This window comes from Temnothorax longispinosus, chromosome 1 (assembly GCF_030848805.1).
Source record: "Temnothorax longispinosus isolate EJ_2023e chromosome 1, Tlon_JGU_v1, whole genome shotgun sequence".
Taxonomy (NCBI): Eukaryota; Metazoa; Arthropoda; class Insecta; order Hymenoptera; family Formicidae; genus Temnothorax; species Temnothorax longispinosus.
The window spans coordinates 17,728,128-17,745,640 of NC_092358.1; the positions used below are offsets into that span (position 1 = coordinate 17,728,128).

Below are 17,513 nucleotides of genomic sequence, written 5' to 3' on the forward strand. Positions count from 1 at the left end.
TGCAATGAGTAACGAACAAAGCAACACTTGTGTCGCTTGCTGGATTGCTCCCAATGTCAATCTTCGATGTTTTGATAGATACATATGTCATGTAAATACACAGTGCCTCACGCAACTGTTCGACTCGTACCGTTACACATTTTTTTTTTAATATTTGTGGACAAAGATATCTACAGGAAGATCATAAATCATAAATAATAATATGTGTTTGTTTATATGTTAATTTTAAGAAGTCGTTTTCGTCAGTTGATGTGCTTCTTCGAATCAGTTAGATAAGACTTGTATAATACATTTATCGTTAAATACTAGCTGTAAAATCATGTCAATATAGAAGATGTCTCTTATGAAATTCTGAACTAAAAATTTTTCGTTTTCGATAATAAACATCGAAACGCACAGACTCTTTGAGTTATAAACGATTCGAAAGGAAAAGATTATTGAGAATTAAGCTTATAATTATTACGCAGTTATAGTACATTGCATATTTTGAAAAAATGTATTTATATTGTATAAATTATAGCCATTTAATTTCAGAAATTCACACTAAGCTAATAAGAGAAATTGAATTTAGTCTAAGGTATATATTATAATTGTACTATATAATTGCCAATTTTATAATTTTAATATATTCAGCTACAAAGTTATAAAAATATTTAAAGAAACACAGTAGAGTAAAAATTATAAAGCACATGCATAATTTACTACCAATCACAAATATGGCAAAAAATTATATCTTATACATATATATGTCACAAGAATTTGAAATTGTGTTGATAACTGAAATTATTAATACAAACGGAATATGCTTGATCTGAAAGATTATTTCGCTATATTTTAACGCTAAATGTATTTATTTTAGATTTGTATTATAAAAGTAGTTTTAGCTAACTATAATAAATAAATGTAAAGTATATACAGGGAGAAATAAATGTAATAAAAATCTGATAAATAAATGGAATTAATATATATGCGGATAATAAATGGAATATAAGATATATACCTTGTCAAGAGAGAGAGTTGCTTTTTAGTATAAATATTACAAAATATCCATACCTCTTTATATTCCGAAAAATTAATAAATATATAAAATATGTAGTATGTATAGTAGACGAAATAAAAATATATAAAGTAAACAAAAATATGCAATGTGTAAGATGATGAAAATGAGGGTTCCGTCGATTCCGTCGATTTAATTAACATTCGATAGGTTTTATTATTGGAAATATAATTTATTTAATTTAAAATAACTATCATGTTGGATTTTACTGAGGCATGAGATAAAAGAAAAAGAGGTGAGGGAACTCTTCGAGTTTTCATATATTTGCTGTAAATTTGCTGACATCGAAATAGAACACGTTACAAATACAGATATATATAATACATGACTGCTTATACATGCAATCAGTTGACACAATTTCAAGATTTTCAAGAGCAAGCGGTCCGCAATATTGGTACGTTATATTGTCTGCAACATGTCGTGCTATCACAAATTCCTCACAAATTGATGCTGTCACGTTGCAATCAATTTGCTGTTAATAGAAATATAATTCATATGAATTCAACCTGACAAGCATAATGCTGTCTCACCTTTGTCCCGAGTTTGTCAAAATTAGTTGCATTAATTTGTTGACAACATGTCAGCAAACTCACAACATTTGGCTATCTGGGATAATAAGACTTACTACTTGTTGATGTGTTACGTTGAATCTGGCTGAATCTATTTGGAGCCTGTGAATAGCGCGCCTCTCGTCAATACTCGGCAAGTTTAAGTTCGTGTACAAAATTTAACTTGAAACTCGCAGGATTGGATTTGAATACGACAATATTCGTAAAACGGAAGAGAAAGGAGGTGAATTGAACTAAAGAAGTGAACCGGAGGGAAGAGAATTTTATCTAAGAAATGAACCGGAGGAAAGAGAATTTTATCTAAGAGATGAACCGGGGTGAAGAGGTGAATTGTCTGAAGAGCCTGAAGAGTTGAACTATCTGAAGAGAGCGAGCCCCGTGATGTCGCGATTTATATAGGAAAGTTCAAGGGATGGAAAGGGTGGATTTCGTTGTAAGATGTGTCTGGTTTTGATAAGCTCTGCGAAAATTTTAATCCCAATAGCAATAAATTCGAAAATAGTCACCTATTTCTTGTTGCGTAAATTTCGGGTGATTTTTACACCTCAATTAAAAGTCATTATTGTTATTTACATATTATATATTAATTTTTCTGTAATTTATTAGTATTTAAGGACGTTTATGTACATAGATTAACTCAATATTTTCCAAAAAAGAAGTAAACAGAGAGAGAGAGAGAGACAATATACGCACAGCCACACGCATATATGCACACACGTGGATAAAGTAAAATATATGTATATTATTATAGTATACTAGCTGCCCCGGCGAACTTCGTACCGCCTGACAGTAATGAATGTAGTGATAAGACACGCAAATAATCCCTCTCTCTCCCCCTCTTTTTCTCTCCCCCTCCCTCTCTCCCCCTCCCTCTCTCCCTCTTCCCTCTCTCCCTCTCTCTCTCTCTCTCTCTCCCCCTCCCTCTCTCCCCTTCCCTCTCTCCCCCTCTCTGCCTCACTCTAGGTATTTTTTCTATGTATTTGGATATCCTTCTAAATTAATTTTTTTTTTACGTGAATTTTTCCGATATTTTATTAGTTATTCTGCTATTCCGGAAAATTCTACCCCTATTTCATATACTTGTGGTAAAAATTCGGCCCAGCCGTTCTTGAGTTATAAGTGGTGTAACTAACCCGATCTTGTTTTATATATATAGATGTATTCGTTTACACCCTCATCGGCACATGAAGGGAAGAGTAAGTATAGCGACCTTCGATTCAAATGGAATTCGCAGCTTTGTCATTTGTCGTACAAGTTGCACACACACAAGCTGTTGTATTAATCTTTAACTGTTTTATATTTCACGCAGCATACTATTGTGATCCAGTTAAACAATTGATGTGACTGTCAGTCGCATCATATGTTTCTAAGAATTCAAACAACATATTTCAAAGCAAATTAAAATGTATTTATCCAAATTATTTCGCATACCCTATTTATATTTTATATATTTGCGTTTGAAATATTTGTGCAGTATCTATTCTGTCCAATCCTAGATACACACGATAATAATTTGTATTATTTGTTAATCAGCTGAAGAATTATATTTATATTAGTCTTTACAAATACCGTAGTTCTCTTTCCTCATTGGTCATTTTTAGCTAATTAGCAGCTTGTTACATTCTTAAAATAGAAAAAATATACATATAAAAAGTATAAGGGCCGGTATCACAGTCTCCGATTAACGTGATCCCCCGATTAAACTCACTCTTCGTCTCTTTCTAGGGGGACAGTTAGAAAGAGATGCAGAGTGAGTTTAATTGGAGGATCACGTTAATCGGAGACTGTGATACCGGCCCTTATATATAAAAAGTAATACAAAAGTTATATGAAAATATGTGAGACTGAATTAAAATACTCAATTCACGATTTATGTATTTTTAATGTCTCTCTGCGGAATTTCCGTAATAAAAATTAGCTTTGTCTGCATAAAATTTCCTTTCGACAGTGCCTTCCAGCGTAACAATTCACTCTTTGGACATCAATGTGATACGATGGGCGACCGGAGCGAGTTTCACATTCCACGTATAGTATGTGCATCGATAACTGCCCGATGAGATACGTCCGTCTCTTTTCAATTGTCTGATGAAATAAAATTATTGTTTTGCATGCTAAAATCATGTTCATTAAACGTATTTCAGTCGAGTGAGGATTAATGCGATCAGTTACTGCCATTCATCGTTTCATCATTGATGATGATAATCATCATTCATAAGCATTTGAGGGTACTTGGCCACATTTATTAGTTGCTTTCCATTTACATCAAAACTTACATAATTCTCACTTGTGACGTCATAACCCAGTTGAATGAACGTTCTTTTTGCATGCTGGCAAGTGAGATTCAGCTGAGTTTTTATCCATAATCGAGACCGTGTGCTTTAACGAATCTAATAGACTCACATTAAAAGTGAGATTATGAGCCGGTATTGTTAAGCGTATTGTTAGCTTTGTCACCAAAATAAGCGGGTAAGTACAAAATGACTTATCTTACCTGAGTATAAAATACTCACATAACTGAGTAACTCAGGTTACTCGAGTGTAAATGGAAAGCAACTATTATCTCGTTGTTAGGCAAGTATCACTTAGCATTCGTACCTTATTTCTAATCAATAATATCATCCTACGTTGTTACATTATATATGTATGCGTTTATTTACGTTATAATACAGTTTATTATACTTAACATATTCTCTAATAAATGTTGTCAACAAATTATTTTTGTCGTATAATCAGCACCAAATGCAACTGATTGATCTTACAATCCTTTTCTCTTAACATGTTACGTCGAGATTCCATACAAGAACAGAGTAACATTGTAAGAATTAGACAAATACTTTGACTTATAATTTTTATAAAAATTCATAGACACAAATGTTCACTCGTAGCTTTTGACCAGAAAACTTAATACATCATATGCTTTCCTCTCGCATCAAGAACGAAGAACGAAGAATATAGATTAAATGAAATAAACTATCATTGGACGAAAATAATAATTTGCAATAGTCGCAAAGTATATGTTCACTTCAATAAATGGTATAAAAATACGATTTATACATTAAGACGCGCACACACGTATCCACTTTTCATCACTTAAAAAAATAATTAGTCCACTAACTATGCGACTTGCAAAAATATATATATATATATACATATACACATGTTATAATATACATATATACATTTCATGTTAACAAGAAAATTATGTACAATTATATCACGGCTTATTATATCGAACTCGCGGCCGATCCTGGTGACCGTAATACTCGTTACAAATAAGCTTACATAGAAACAGATGGAACACAATTATCAGGAAACATATGCTAACCCAGAATAACGTGGGCAAGCCTCCGAGCTGATGTCCGTGCTTGTGCAAAGCCATCAACTGGTGATCATGTGCCGGCGCTGGAAAAGATATATACATTCATGTTTTGATAATGATTTTCTATGCTAAAAACATTAACTTTTCAATTTTAACTTTATTGCAAGAAAAAAAAAACAAAACATTTTCATAAAAAAAAAAAGGAAATTTTGATTCCTTATTAAAATAAAGATTTTCTGAATTAATCTGAATGATAATACTTAAATTATATTTTTTTAGCGTACCATCGTCCACTTCATGCACGTGCAGGGCATTACGAAGATCTTGCATGTGCTGATGATCAGAAGTTATGTAAAGTATCGCGGTTAGCGGTTTCGTCAACTTGACAGGAAAATTCGTGTAGGTCTGGTCTAGAGGAACTGGCGCGTCTAAACAGCCGGCATCACATCCGTAATAAACACTATCACTTTTATCCAAAGCTACTCCTAATATCGCGCGATTATCTTCACCAACTGTTACGGATATATTTACATGTGTTAAGTTTCCGTAACTTATACGCCTAAAAGAAATATAGTATCAATGGTAAATAAATGCATTAACAGTATTACAATAGTATTAAAGATACACATATAATAATATTTTTATAGAAATAATTTAAAAGAATGTTTTCGTTTGCTAAATTGTTTTTTCATAACCTGTTTTTAATTTTTAATATTGTACTTTTAATTATATTCACCTTATAGTCGATAATAACGTACCTAAACAAATAATCGCGATGAAGATACTGCGGATCGATATTAAATTCAAGATGTTGATTACTGAATCTCAAGCTACCGAGACTCAGTACGATTGCCTGCTGTACAGCCGCGGGACCTCCGGTCACTAGATGATGGCAACCTTGCTTTTCCAACGTTATCAACCATGCCTCGACTATCTCATTTACGGCGTCGATGGTCGACGTATCTTTCCATAACCGAGGCGCGTCCCTAAGCGAAAAAAAAATCATAATTATTACTTACGTGTAAATTATTTCAAACGGCAAACATAATTCCAATCATGCTTACATGGTGTGATGACCCCGGTAGCAACCTTCGTTCATAGCAACGTTTTTCTCGACATCCTGAACACTCCGCGACACATGAGATAATACGTAATACATGGTGGAATTAATCTTGTGACCGTTGATGGCGCCGTCGGCTTTGGAATCACTTATTCTCAGACTCGTGTACCAATAACTCTGCCAGAGATTTATATGCTCCTCTCTCAGGCTTCGTTGCTGGCGCGAAATCGCCTTCTTCATCAGCTACACAACGAAGAATAATGATGCATATCTCTTCTTTCTGGGAAACGATAAATTCAAGAAATTAAAGATTCAAGAATTCCTCGTTTGCTTACATCGATAGCTCTCTTCTTAGTCGTGTCGCGTTCCACGTGATATTGCTCGAACGAGATTGGCTCGCTGTATTGAATGCTCGATAGAAATTCCAATTTGACGGAACTGCGTGCTTTCACCTGCACCGTTTTAGGTGGAACCTTGTAAATTATCGATACAACTATTATCTTGTTAGAGTTGGGCGCGGATATGAATCCAGACACGAAAGAGTAGTCGTGATTAAGCCCATCAACCTGAATTCTAACATTACAAAATAAATGACGACAAATTAAAAAATGCCCATATATTTTTATTTAATTATATTCAATTCTAACGCTATCGTATTACCTGATGGGTTCTATATGAGAATTACTCCAATGGGTAGATTCCTGCGGCTTCAATGATACTTCTTGAGATAGTGAAAATGGATTGGAGACCTTTACAGTCTGCACCAAAATTCCATCAAAACCTCTATGAGCATAGTATTGAAATTCTATGTGATATCCCTCTCTAAGGCACTGATATTTATAAACAATCCCGTTTGTAAAATGAACAACCGTTGCTTCTCGATAAGCGCTATCTTTGGGTATAGAATGTGAGATCAATGGTTGCCACTGTACAGGCAGCAAAAGCGCTCTCCTGTGTTTAATATACAGCCAGGCTTCCGGAGAAACAGGAACGCCAAAAACACCGTTGCCAATGTACGGCAGATAAGAATGCTCATTCTTCATAGGTGGGTTGTGCAGAATGTTTACGTTATACTCAACAGCATCAAAGTAGAAGCTAGCCAATCTCTCATTCATGCAATGATCTTCAAATGCTGCGGAAAAGTATACGTATTAGTACTTCTGTAATAATCGCTATAGAAAGATGTAAAGGCAATTCTTTATCACAGCAGAATATTCAACCAAAATATGTTTTGCATAATTTTGAAAATTTGAAAAACTGAAAAATACTTTACTCTATATGTCAGTTTATATTACAAGAATAATTGATAGAAATTTGAATCTTAATTTATCTAATTAATGTATTTATTTAAACAAACTATTTGGCAGAAGGGTTTAAAACTTGACCATTGATTAATGATATTAACATATAAAAAACCAATTGCATATTCAAATCAGAAAGTACTTGGATTGCACCACCAACTATTAACTGATCTAGATCGATGAAAAGATATTAGTTCTATTTATAAATATCTCCAGAGATTTCCAAAGAGGTTTTACACAGTTAATCATGATACTCCAATCATCTGAGCTAACAAAGCGCTTACTTTCTATGGGCTCCCTGGAAGAGGTAAAGAGCCACTGGGCGAAGGGTGGGCCGAAGTACAGCAGCAGGCCACCGCACACCAGAATGATCAGGAGGATCTTGCGATACGAGTAATTGCCGTCCAGGACACGACGCACGCGTTTGCCGAACTCGCGGCCGTCCAACATACCGCCGGTCCTCATCGTCGCGAGGGCGTTCGCGCGCCGGTGAAACGCGTATGCCCGAGCACTGTCACTGGTCCAGTCGTCCCACCGACGATCGTGGACATAACCTTATCGTCGAGGAAAAACGCTCCCGCGAATCACCAACGCCCAGCCACGTTTTCGTCCTGTCGCTTTCGAATCACGCGGCTCGGCACGCGCCCGGAATGTCAGGGTGCATCGTCAGGAGTCCCGTACTCGTACGCGATATAAACAAACTTGCACATCGGTGTAATCGACCGCATCAGCTATAAGCGAACGGATCAGACGTTAGCAAGCGGTGGAACTTTGACATATGTAAATTCTGGCTGGTGTGACTGGCAGGATTTCCGGTTTTGACCGTAATACAAAAATGACGATAGTTGCAACATATCCCTGACAGAAATATTTTACTGAAATGATCTCTCAATTGACCCCATTTCATTAATTATTATTTCATAAGTTTCATGATATCTAAAAAGAAATTTTGTTATTACTTTTCAATAATATATATAATTTAACTTCCCTTGTATTTAACCGTGTATTACACATTGCATTTCATAAGGAAAATTATTATTTATTTTGAAATCTATTCAGTAATTTTTCAATAACTTTCATATTTCACTTTTCATCGATTTCATACTTTCAGTAAAATATTTCCATCACAACCGCTAAAAATATGAAATTTTGATTTATTAAATTTCGATTTCGGATTTGCAATTAGCAACCGCAAAAACCCGCATATACTAAAATTCAGCAAACTCTTATATGTTCAACAGAAAAATTTGTGCAACAATTAAAGGGATAATCCGCCAAAGTATATTGCGTTTTGAAAGATCGAGCTTCGCATGGAATCGGGCGACGAGGCGCGACACGTCACTCCTGCCCCGCGACCTCAAAAATCGAACGTGTACAGTCCAGTTAACTCCAGATAATCCAGACTCCAGAGACTCCAGTGCGCTCAGGGAGCGCGCGACCAGACGATTGCGATCACGTCATTGAGTCGTCACCATCGACGTTACGGCACAACGACGACGGCGACGACGATGTCGCGTAACGTCGAGTATTGACGACGGCCACCGACGACAGCTGGCGGGGCGACGTCCGGCCGCGACGTCTTCCCCGCGACGACCACGTTCAAAACATCGACGTCGACGTCGATATTCCCGATCGTCCTACACCGACCGCGTAACTCTTGCCAGAAAGACACATGGCCATCCCGGACGTATATAATTAGGCGAGTTAGAAAGCGAGCATGTCTCGTTGCAACGTGAAGCACTTTCTCGAAGCGCACATCATAGGTTGAGCACGCATACACACATGGTCACCTCCGTAATTCCCAGTAAGCAAATGGCTCGTAGTAGTGTGACAACAGATTGGACAGCAGATTTACTCAGATATTACAACGGATCCGGTATTATTTGTTTCTGCATTTAAGCTCGTGTTTACCCGGCAGAGCTTGCCGATGTAATCTGACAGCGGATTGTCGGCAGAAACCGAACGGAATCTGTCATTTCGCAAGCATTTAAATGGAATGCGTCATTTAAATGGTTACAAAACAGCAGATTTTGCTCAGTTTCTGCAGTCAATTTGCCATTGTAATCCGTTATATTTCTGTTTGGTATTCTATCGACAAGATTTGTAGCAGACGCTCTTTCAAAATCTGTTCGCGACAGATTTGTCTATCCAAGATTATTGTCCAAATATCAAATTAACGGTATACTACTTAGACAAGAGAATATTATTTGATTTGTTAATATCACTTTATCAGTATATGTTAATTAAACTATTTTACATTTGGGCTATCAATTTTTTAACGATGTTTGTTAATCAAGAATGGAGAGTGTTGTTAGAGAGAGTGATGAATTAACTCATTAACTTTATTAAGTAACTTCGAAAGGTATATGATTGGAGCAAGGAATAAATAATGAAGATTTTAATTTCAATGATGCCATTATGATGATACGAATCAAAGGAGACACCTCAGTAGTATGTCAAAGGATTAAGTTTATTGTTTGAGTTCTTTAGTGACAAGGATTGCGATAAGCCTGTTTGTAATGTAAAGAAATGTAGTCTTTGGTAATCGCTGCACGTGAGACTTTCCAATCTCGATTAACAAAGTTTTAAATATTTATCTTGAACATTATTTTAATGTAATAATTTATGATGGACAGTAATACCTCATAATTTATTGAACCTGTTTATTCTAGTCATTAAACTTGGTTCAACTACTGTTTTACAGTTAATTACAGTTAATTACTTTAAAAATATGTATTCTACTTACAATTAGACAAGAGAATATTCTTTAGTTTGTTAATATCACTTTACCAATGTACGTTGATTGAACTATTTTAAACTTGGGCTATTAATTTTTTAGTTTATTCCGTTTGATTGCTGTAATCAAATATATGGTGAACCCCTAAAATCGATGATATGAATTGCAATCAATGCACGAAGGACTGGCAATATGCAAGAATCATGATAACTAAAGATTCATCCTGAAATATTATACTTATTTGGAAAAGGACCAATACAGAATACAGTGGCAATATGTTTGGTTGTCCTAGAGAGGCTGTACGTGTCAAAGTGAAGGTATGTATGACCAATCGCAGAAACTTCCAATTGCCAAATACACTTTTACTTTATTTTAATAACTACTACTATACTATATATTTAATTACTATTTTAATAATTTAATATGACATATCTACTCTATATTTCATTGAGCATAGAAATATAAAATAGAACAGCGAATTATAATGGCAACTATTCAGGATACTTCAGATTTTACACCATGACAGTCTCTTAAGAAAGGTCATTTCAGGATAAAAATTCTAATATCAAAATATTATACCAATGTATAATAATACATGTAATAACTATAATAGTTTTTGAAAAGTGTTTAAAATTGATCAATCAAATTGTCCGAAATTCGCACGCTCAGGTATGATACATTGCAGCAGTGAAGATATGAGATTCGTCATTTATTTATGATACTCTTATACATGTGACAGCTTTGACAGTTTGATATGTATCGCGTTTCAATACCCATACTCATGCTTTTTATTCTGCTACTATTATTATTAAGATGTTCAATGTATTAATTAATTAGTAATCCGCATATTAATGTAATAAAATCAAGAAGTAATTCTAACAATAATGTATGCAGAATATGAACCACATTATATCAAGAATAGGATTGATGATTGAGAACATCTTATTCTGTAGAATCGTGCCTCAGCGGCGTGACTCTCGAATATACCTTGATTCGTCAATTTTAAACACTTCTCATTTAGAAACCATTATTAGCTTTGATATTTTTGATACTGTTATTTCAAAGTGACCTCGAAAGTCTGCTATTGACTATTGTCACGTAAAGTCTGAGACATTCTGTATAACATGTGACATAACTATATCGATTATTGTATAACATCATCATTAATATGATAAATTAATTACAATAAAACATAATTATGTCATATGATTGTGTACAAATTTTCTGTGCTTTTACAATATCTACTTACAATGTCTCACTGTATGTGAACATGGAGTCAACGAAGGACAATAACAGAAATACCCTTTTTTTTTTCAGAAGTGTGAAACTAGGCATCAACCTGAATACCGCAAGTTCAGCGTGGATCCTCAGATAACGTCAATAGAAGTGTTGCAAAGTATTCTTATAAAGGCTTTTGACATAAAAGGGTGAGTCATATTAATAATAATAAAAATTAATGTGATTTAACAGTTTGAATGACGAGTGTTCGTAAAAATTTGTGCGAAAAATGCCAAGTAGCACGTTCACGTTTCTCCTGTTTCATGTTGAAAAGTATCGTGATAAGTAAAAATAAAATTTGCTACATGTATAGTTTTTTTATTCATTTCTAATAAATTAAATTAAGTTCTCAGAATTGCGATAGAAGCTAAACGCATTATCAGCGTACTACGGTATTCGTCAGCACTTTTTGATATAAAAAATAAATAGTGTGCGTTGCGCGTGACGTTAAAATAATATGTTACATTTATCAGTTAAGCTTTAAAAAATACAATTCTCATTAATATATACCTATCTCGGTTTGTGTTTAAATACATAATATTGAAAAAAATATTTTATATTTTAATAATTTAATTCTTCCTTCTCTTTTTACTCGTGATAATATGATTAGATAATGTGATATAGATGATATACGCGTGCTATTTTCCGTCACTCAAATCATTATAGCAACATGAAACAGCACAAAACGGTTACTCGAGGCAAATGCATGTGCAAATATCCTTGAATTTATCGAAGCGTGCCGTAAAATATTAAGCAGAATGCCGTAAAATTCGCTCGCGTGCCGTAGGGAGTTTACCGTTTCGTATCGAGCGATTGATGACTATGGGTCGGAGACGTATCTCTTCCTACTCTCGGACTGGGACTTGGACGCCGCGTTTATCAGGTGACCAACTGATTAATTCCGACTAATAGATAAAACAGATATAATATACTCTGATAACCATAGTTTAACACAATATCTTTCAGCGCGTCGGAGCCGTACCTTTATCTACAGGTGAACCTGAAACCTTTTGGCGAAACCGGAGACTGCGAGTGCTACTGGGAGCAAAATGCGCAGGAAGTTTCGACACGTCAGCAGGAGACTGGGTTTCCTTACAGGACACCTAAGTTGCCCGGTCTCATAATGAATAAAGTAAGTGCCGTCGCGCCTTCAGTGATGATCAGCAGTCACAGAAGGCAGCATTGAAAGTTTCACAAACGCCTAGTTTTTTCTTCTGCAAAAATGTCGAAGAAAAGGACAAAACACGGAAAATTAACTAAACCCTTAGTGCATATTTTTCATTCAGTTAAAAGTCGCGTATGAATCTTTTCATTTCAATTAAAATTACCTTAGTTTTTTTTTTTTTTTTTTTTTCATTATTTTTGTAATTATTAATTCCTCTATTATTTTTTATTATTACTTTTATTATTTTATTATTTTTATTTTTATGATTATTATTACAGTTATCAGGTGTATCCAATTTCGCGTTTAATCTTTCGTCACAGATGGAAAGAACGCTGAATATGGTGCAACGTGCATTGGGCAATTTGGGCGAGGAGTCGTCTCATCAGCAGAATGTTCATCCTCCAAGACCGCCTCTAACGGACGCTGAGTTTCGCCGATTTCTAGATCCAATCGGGCAAGTGGTGCATTCCAAGGAATTGAGAGCAGTTATTTACTTCGGCGGGATTGAACCTAGCTTGCGCAAGGTGGTCTGGAAACATATCTTGAACGTGTATCCGGAGGGGATGTCGGGTCGCGAACGGATGGACTACATGAAGAAAAAAGCGCAGGAATATCAGAATCTGCGCGAGCGGTGGCGGGTGCTGGTACAAAAGGGACAGAACGTCGGCGATCTCGGCTACGTCACCAGTATGGTGAGGAAGGACGTCCTCAGAACGGACAGGCATCACAAGTTTTACGGTGGTTCGGACGACAATCAAAATATAGCGAGCCTCTTCAACATTTTGACAACGTATGCCTTAAATCATCCGAGTGTAAGTTACTGCCAGGGCATGAGTGACTTAGCCTCGCCCCTTCTTGTCACGATGCGGGATGAAGCACAGTCCTACATCTGCCTCTGCGCCCTCATGAGAAGATTGAAAGACAACTTTATGCTCGACGGTATCGCCATGACTACTAAATTCGCTCATCTAGCCGAAGGTAGATAATCATTAAAAATGTCTCTCGCAATTTATTTAGTCCCCAAGTTTTCAGTCTTGTTTATAATGCCGTAAAATCTGTACATTTCCTTCTTAATAGAATAATATATCATTATATTGGTACTAACTAAGATATATTTCCTTATAGGTCTTCAACACTATGACCCCGATTTCTATGCGTACTTGAAGTCCCATCAAGCGGACGATCTGCTCTTTTGTTACCGTTGGTTGTTGCTAGAAATGAAACGCGAGTTTGCATTGGACGACGCGCTTAGAATGCTCGAAGTTCTATGGGCGGCTCTGCCAGCATCACCACCGACCGGCGAACTGAGTCTTGCCGAGGTGCCTTTTCCGCCAGCGTCGCCGCCACCGAGTCCGAACGTGAAGCACATCCGCGAAAATGCGTATACCAAGGTCTGTGCTATTAGACGGCAAAGTTCCTCGGCTAGTATTGCCGCCAGCGTGAGGCGGAAAGCCTTTAGCACTGAGGAATCGACTCTGCGAACATCTACCGAGGTTAACGGAGAAACGAAAAGGTTTCTTATTTGCACAATTGCCCGTACTTGAAACTATTTTTTGAAAATTCGCTTTTTGAATAAAATGTAAAATTTAGTTAAGTTTGTGGGAGACGTAGATAAAGAAATATAAACGAAGAATATAGATAAATACCAATACAATTCTCTTTTTTATTTCTCTTTTACATTGTTGATTGAAGTTTTAAACGGCAACTTTAATTCTTCTAATCAAATACTCATTTTTAGATCCAACTCGCCGTATGAAGCATTCTCCGATTCAGAGAATGATTTGACCAGCACGAAAAATAGAAGGAATAACGAATCGACAGAAAAGTGCCTAAGTACAGATTCTCTTACTGTTAAATCGAAACGCTCGAATCTACTGGAACTGAAAGAGAAGCTGTCTGCCCCCAACAAAGAACAGATTAAGAACAGTGAACAAAACGACAACTCTGAAAAGAAATGTGCGCGAGTGGTGAAGAATTTGAATGAGTTCTTAAACTTTACTAGTCTTAATCGTAGTAAAGTCACGCCGAGCGACGCCGAACCTGAGCTCAGGTAATTACCTTCGCAGAAAGTACTTCTAAATTGAGATATTCGTGCAAATTGTATTTCGCAAGGTTAGGCGATTCGAAAATATTATATTTCGTTATCGCAGACGTGTCTCGAGCGAAAGCGGCGTCATCAGAGTGTTGAGGGATGAACCGAGTTCACCGGATGATCCTACGGATTTCTTTCCGATGACTACGTCGATGACTAGAGAGTTAAGACTGGAATTGGAATCGCTGGATCGACAAGTGTTCGGACCTTCACCGCCTACAAGCGAGCTACAATGCGACTGCGTGCTATCAAAAAGAGACAGTGACCTACCGGAGAGCGAGACGGAGACGGAATTAGCGAGATGCAGCCCAGCGGCGGACGTGTTCGTATGGGAGAACCCTTTACATACGCTACAACAGAAGCATCATCCCACGACTCCGGACGAGCAAGCGGAATTAGAGTACGACGGAGAAATTTTGGAAGATCAGAACGGCGTAAAATCTGTCACGCCGATTAGGCTGCTTAAGCGTACCACTAGGTACGTACTTCTATCCGTAAAAATTTGACAATTTTAACGAACAAAATTCAAGGAATGAACTTTTTGCAAAGATAGTTTAGTTGCTCGGAAATCTAAATTAAATGCCACTTTGATATAGCTTTCTGGTAAAGAAATTTTTACATTCTTCCTTTACTTTTCTTATCTAACTTCAAACTATCTATATCTTTATTTATATATATCGCTTTTATGTTCCAATAAAATAATACGGTATAATAATCTTACATTGTAGCTGTGGCAAAACAAGTCATACTTTCACACAAGTGCAAAGTCAAAATCCTATCGGCATCATTAAAGTTTTAAAGAGATCAATATCGGACCTAATATAGAAAGCAAAAGTGTGTATTTTGTTATATATTTTTTATTAAAGCACTTTGTTCATCTTTTAGATCTGAGTCGGCATCAGATAGCGAAGAGACCGAGAGTTGGCATCAGAATCCACCTGTACCAGAGAGTCCGACGAAGCAGCAGCAACAGCAGCAGCAGCAACAACAACAACAGCAATCTGTACAAGAGCAATGTGAGGAAGCGACGGAGCTGACTAATCTCATACCCGCAGGAACGAGTGAGGATCAACTGGGAGAAAGCTCGTTGCCGCCACCGAACGAGTTCGGCGGCGGCAATCCCTTTCTAATGTTCCTGTGCATCACCCTTCTGCTGCAACATCGAGACTTCGTTATGCGCAATCAAATGGATTACAACGAGATGGCAATGCATTTCGACAAGATGGTTCGCCGTCACAATGTGATCCGTGTACTTAATCAGGCGCGACAACTGTTCGCCGGCTATCTCAGAAGACATTCCATCGCCACATCCTCCTCCTCGGCCAGCTCGACTTCCGCCAGCAAGCCGGACTGCGTGAACGTGTAACTCTTTCTCGGTCAAATTAAAAAAAAAAAGCATCGAGTCATAGACGACCTGGAATTTTAAAATTATTTCATTTGAAATAAATAGAATTCAACGGCACATATCACGGAAATTATGTCGCCGACTAAGATTCGGAAGGCTTAAGAGGACTCAAAATTCTATCACGGCTCTTCCGCTCATAACGTTCGTAGGACATTTATGACACTCGCCGTGGATTCTCCGCAGTCGTATCGCGCGAGCAGTGTCTCTGATTAACCATTTTTTCTTTTGTTTTTTTATATATATATAGATATTATAGATAAGATATACTTTTCAAATAATTGAATTAAGGTCATCCGCTGTAGGCATTGAAAATATCAAAGAAATCTAAACGCGACAACGAATAAATGACCAATGTATAATGCGAGAGCAATAAAACGCAACGTTACTTACAATTATATAGAAATTTTAGAACTTCTTTTCTCCGTAAGAACAATTTTTCAAGAAAGGTCAAAATGAAAAAAAAAAGACGGTTGATCAGAGGTAGCACCGCCTAGGCCCGTACTTATTAGCAATTAGAACGAGTCGATTCGATTGGGAGAGTTCGGGATACAACGATCGGAAGCGCTTAATCCGTGAATAGCACGCGTAGCCCCGTTCGCTCACGCACGTTATCATTCCATCGCGACATAATGCACCCTATCATCAACACGCATCGACAAACCCTCTTTCGCTGTACCTCGAGGTAGAATTAAGTCCTTAGCTTAACGCATTTGGGTGACGACCGCTTCGTTCTCGACATGCGTTAAATTTGTAAGATACACCTATACCTATCCTAACAGCTGAGTCTTACTTTGTTCTCAAACGGTATGCTTGAGAAACGACAATAAAGTGCATTTAATTTTATCGCTGACCAATGAACTTTCATTGATTCTGGACCCGAAGTTACGAGGACATTTTAAGTTGGGAAAGACTCCGGCGTATTTTAACAATCAAACAGTTTTTATTCGTTGAATAATTAAGTGCATTTCAGTTTGGAGTAATATCTACATCGTTTAAGCAATGTTAAATTACTAAAGGTATATCTCGCAAGAATAAATTCTTTCTTTACTAATTGATGATACGATATAGAGGACATGTAGACATGTAGCAATTAGTAATCAATTCTAAGATTTATTCTTTTTAGTTATATCTTACACATGTTTGTTTCCTTTTTAAAATATAAGTTTTCTTTAAAGTTAGTTTATTTTATCTTGCATGTAATTAAAAATATATGTAATATACAGGGATGTAACAACGCGTTTCCGACCCCTGATCTATTTGCAAAAAAAAATAATCTTTATAGTGCCCCCGACAAACTCTGAAAGTTTGTCGGTTGAATTTTCGAACGCCCTGTATAATAATACGAATGGAATATCACTTTTATAATGGTAGAAAATTAAAAGGCTAGTGGATTAATAATATCGTTTGTAAAAATGATAAAATTTCCACTTGTAAAAGCAATGTAAAACAAATTAAACTCAATATTTGCAGTAGATAAGCAATATCCTATTGTCTATCACAAACGAACTATTTTCTCAGAACTTTTTTTTG

The 17,513-nt window shown here is 36.4% G+C and overlaps 2 protein-coding genes across 5 annotated transcripts; one reads left to right on the forward strand and one right to left on the reverse strand.

Annotated features, from left to right (window-relative positions):
* Window positions 1-4,251: 4,251 nt before the first annotated feature.
* Window positions 4,252-8,821, reverse strand: LOC139812897 (uncharacterized protein KIAA2013 homolog). Its single transcript, XM_071778072.1, has 8 exons — window positions 8,683-8,821; window positions 7,591-8,037; window positions 6,666-7,137; window positions 6,341-6,578; window positions 6,010-6,248; window positions 5,704-5,931; window positions 5,230-5,504; window positions 4,252-5,028 (listed from the first exon to the last, which is right to left on the reverse strand). Exons 2-8 carry the CDS (start codon window positions 7,769-7,771, stop codon window positions 4,841-4,843), a joined length of 1,821 nt encoding a protein of 606 aa, XP_071634173.1. The 5' UTR covers window positions 7,772-8,037; window positions 8,683-8,821; the 3' UTR covers window positions 4,252-4,840.
* Window positions 8,822-8,864: 43 nt separating this feature from the next.
* Window positions 8,865-16,826, forward strand: LOC139812861 (uncharacterized). Of its 4 annotated transcripts, none has more exons than XM_071777979.1 (10): window positions 8,865-9,005; window positions 10,146-10,360; window positions 11,361-11,470; window positions 12,109-12,204; window positions 12,288-12,453; window positions 12,765-13,464; window positions 13,612-13,999; window positions 14,225-14,536; window positions 14,637-15,056; window positions 15,464-16,826. In XM_071777979.1, the coding sequence occupies exons 2-10, from the start codon at window positions 10,319-10,321 to the stop codon at window positions 15,942-15,944; spliced, it is 2,715 nt and encodes a 904-aa protein (XP_071634080.1). In that variant the 5' UTR covers window positions 8,865-9,005; window positions 10,146-10,318; the 3' UTR covers window positions 15,945-16,826. The 4 variants fall into 4 exon arrangements, with proteins under 4 accessions (XP_071634080.1, XP_071634075.1, XP_071634070.1 ...); XM_071777974.1 differs by having other exon boundaries at window positions 8,970-9,110; XM_071777969.1 differs by lacking the exon at window positions 8,865-9,005 and adding an exon at window positions 9,043-9,182.
* Window positions 16,827-17,513: the final 687 nt, after the last annotated feature.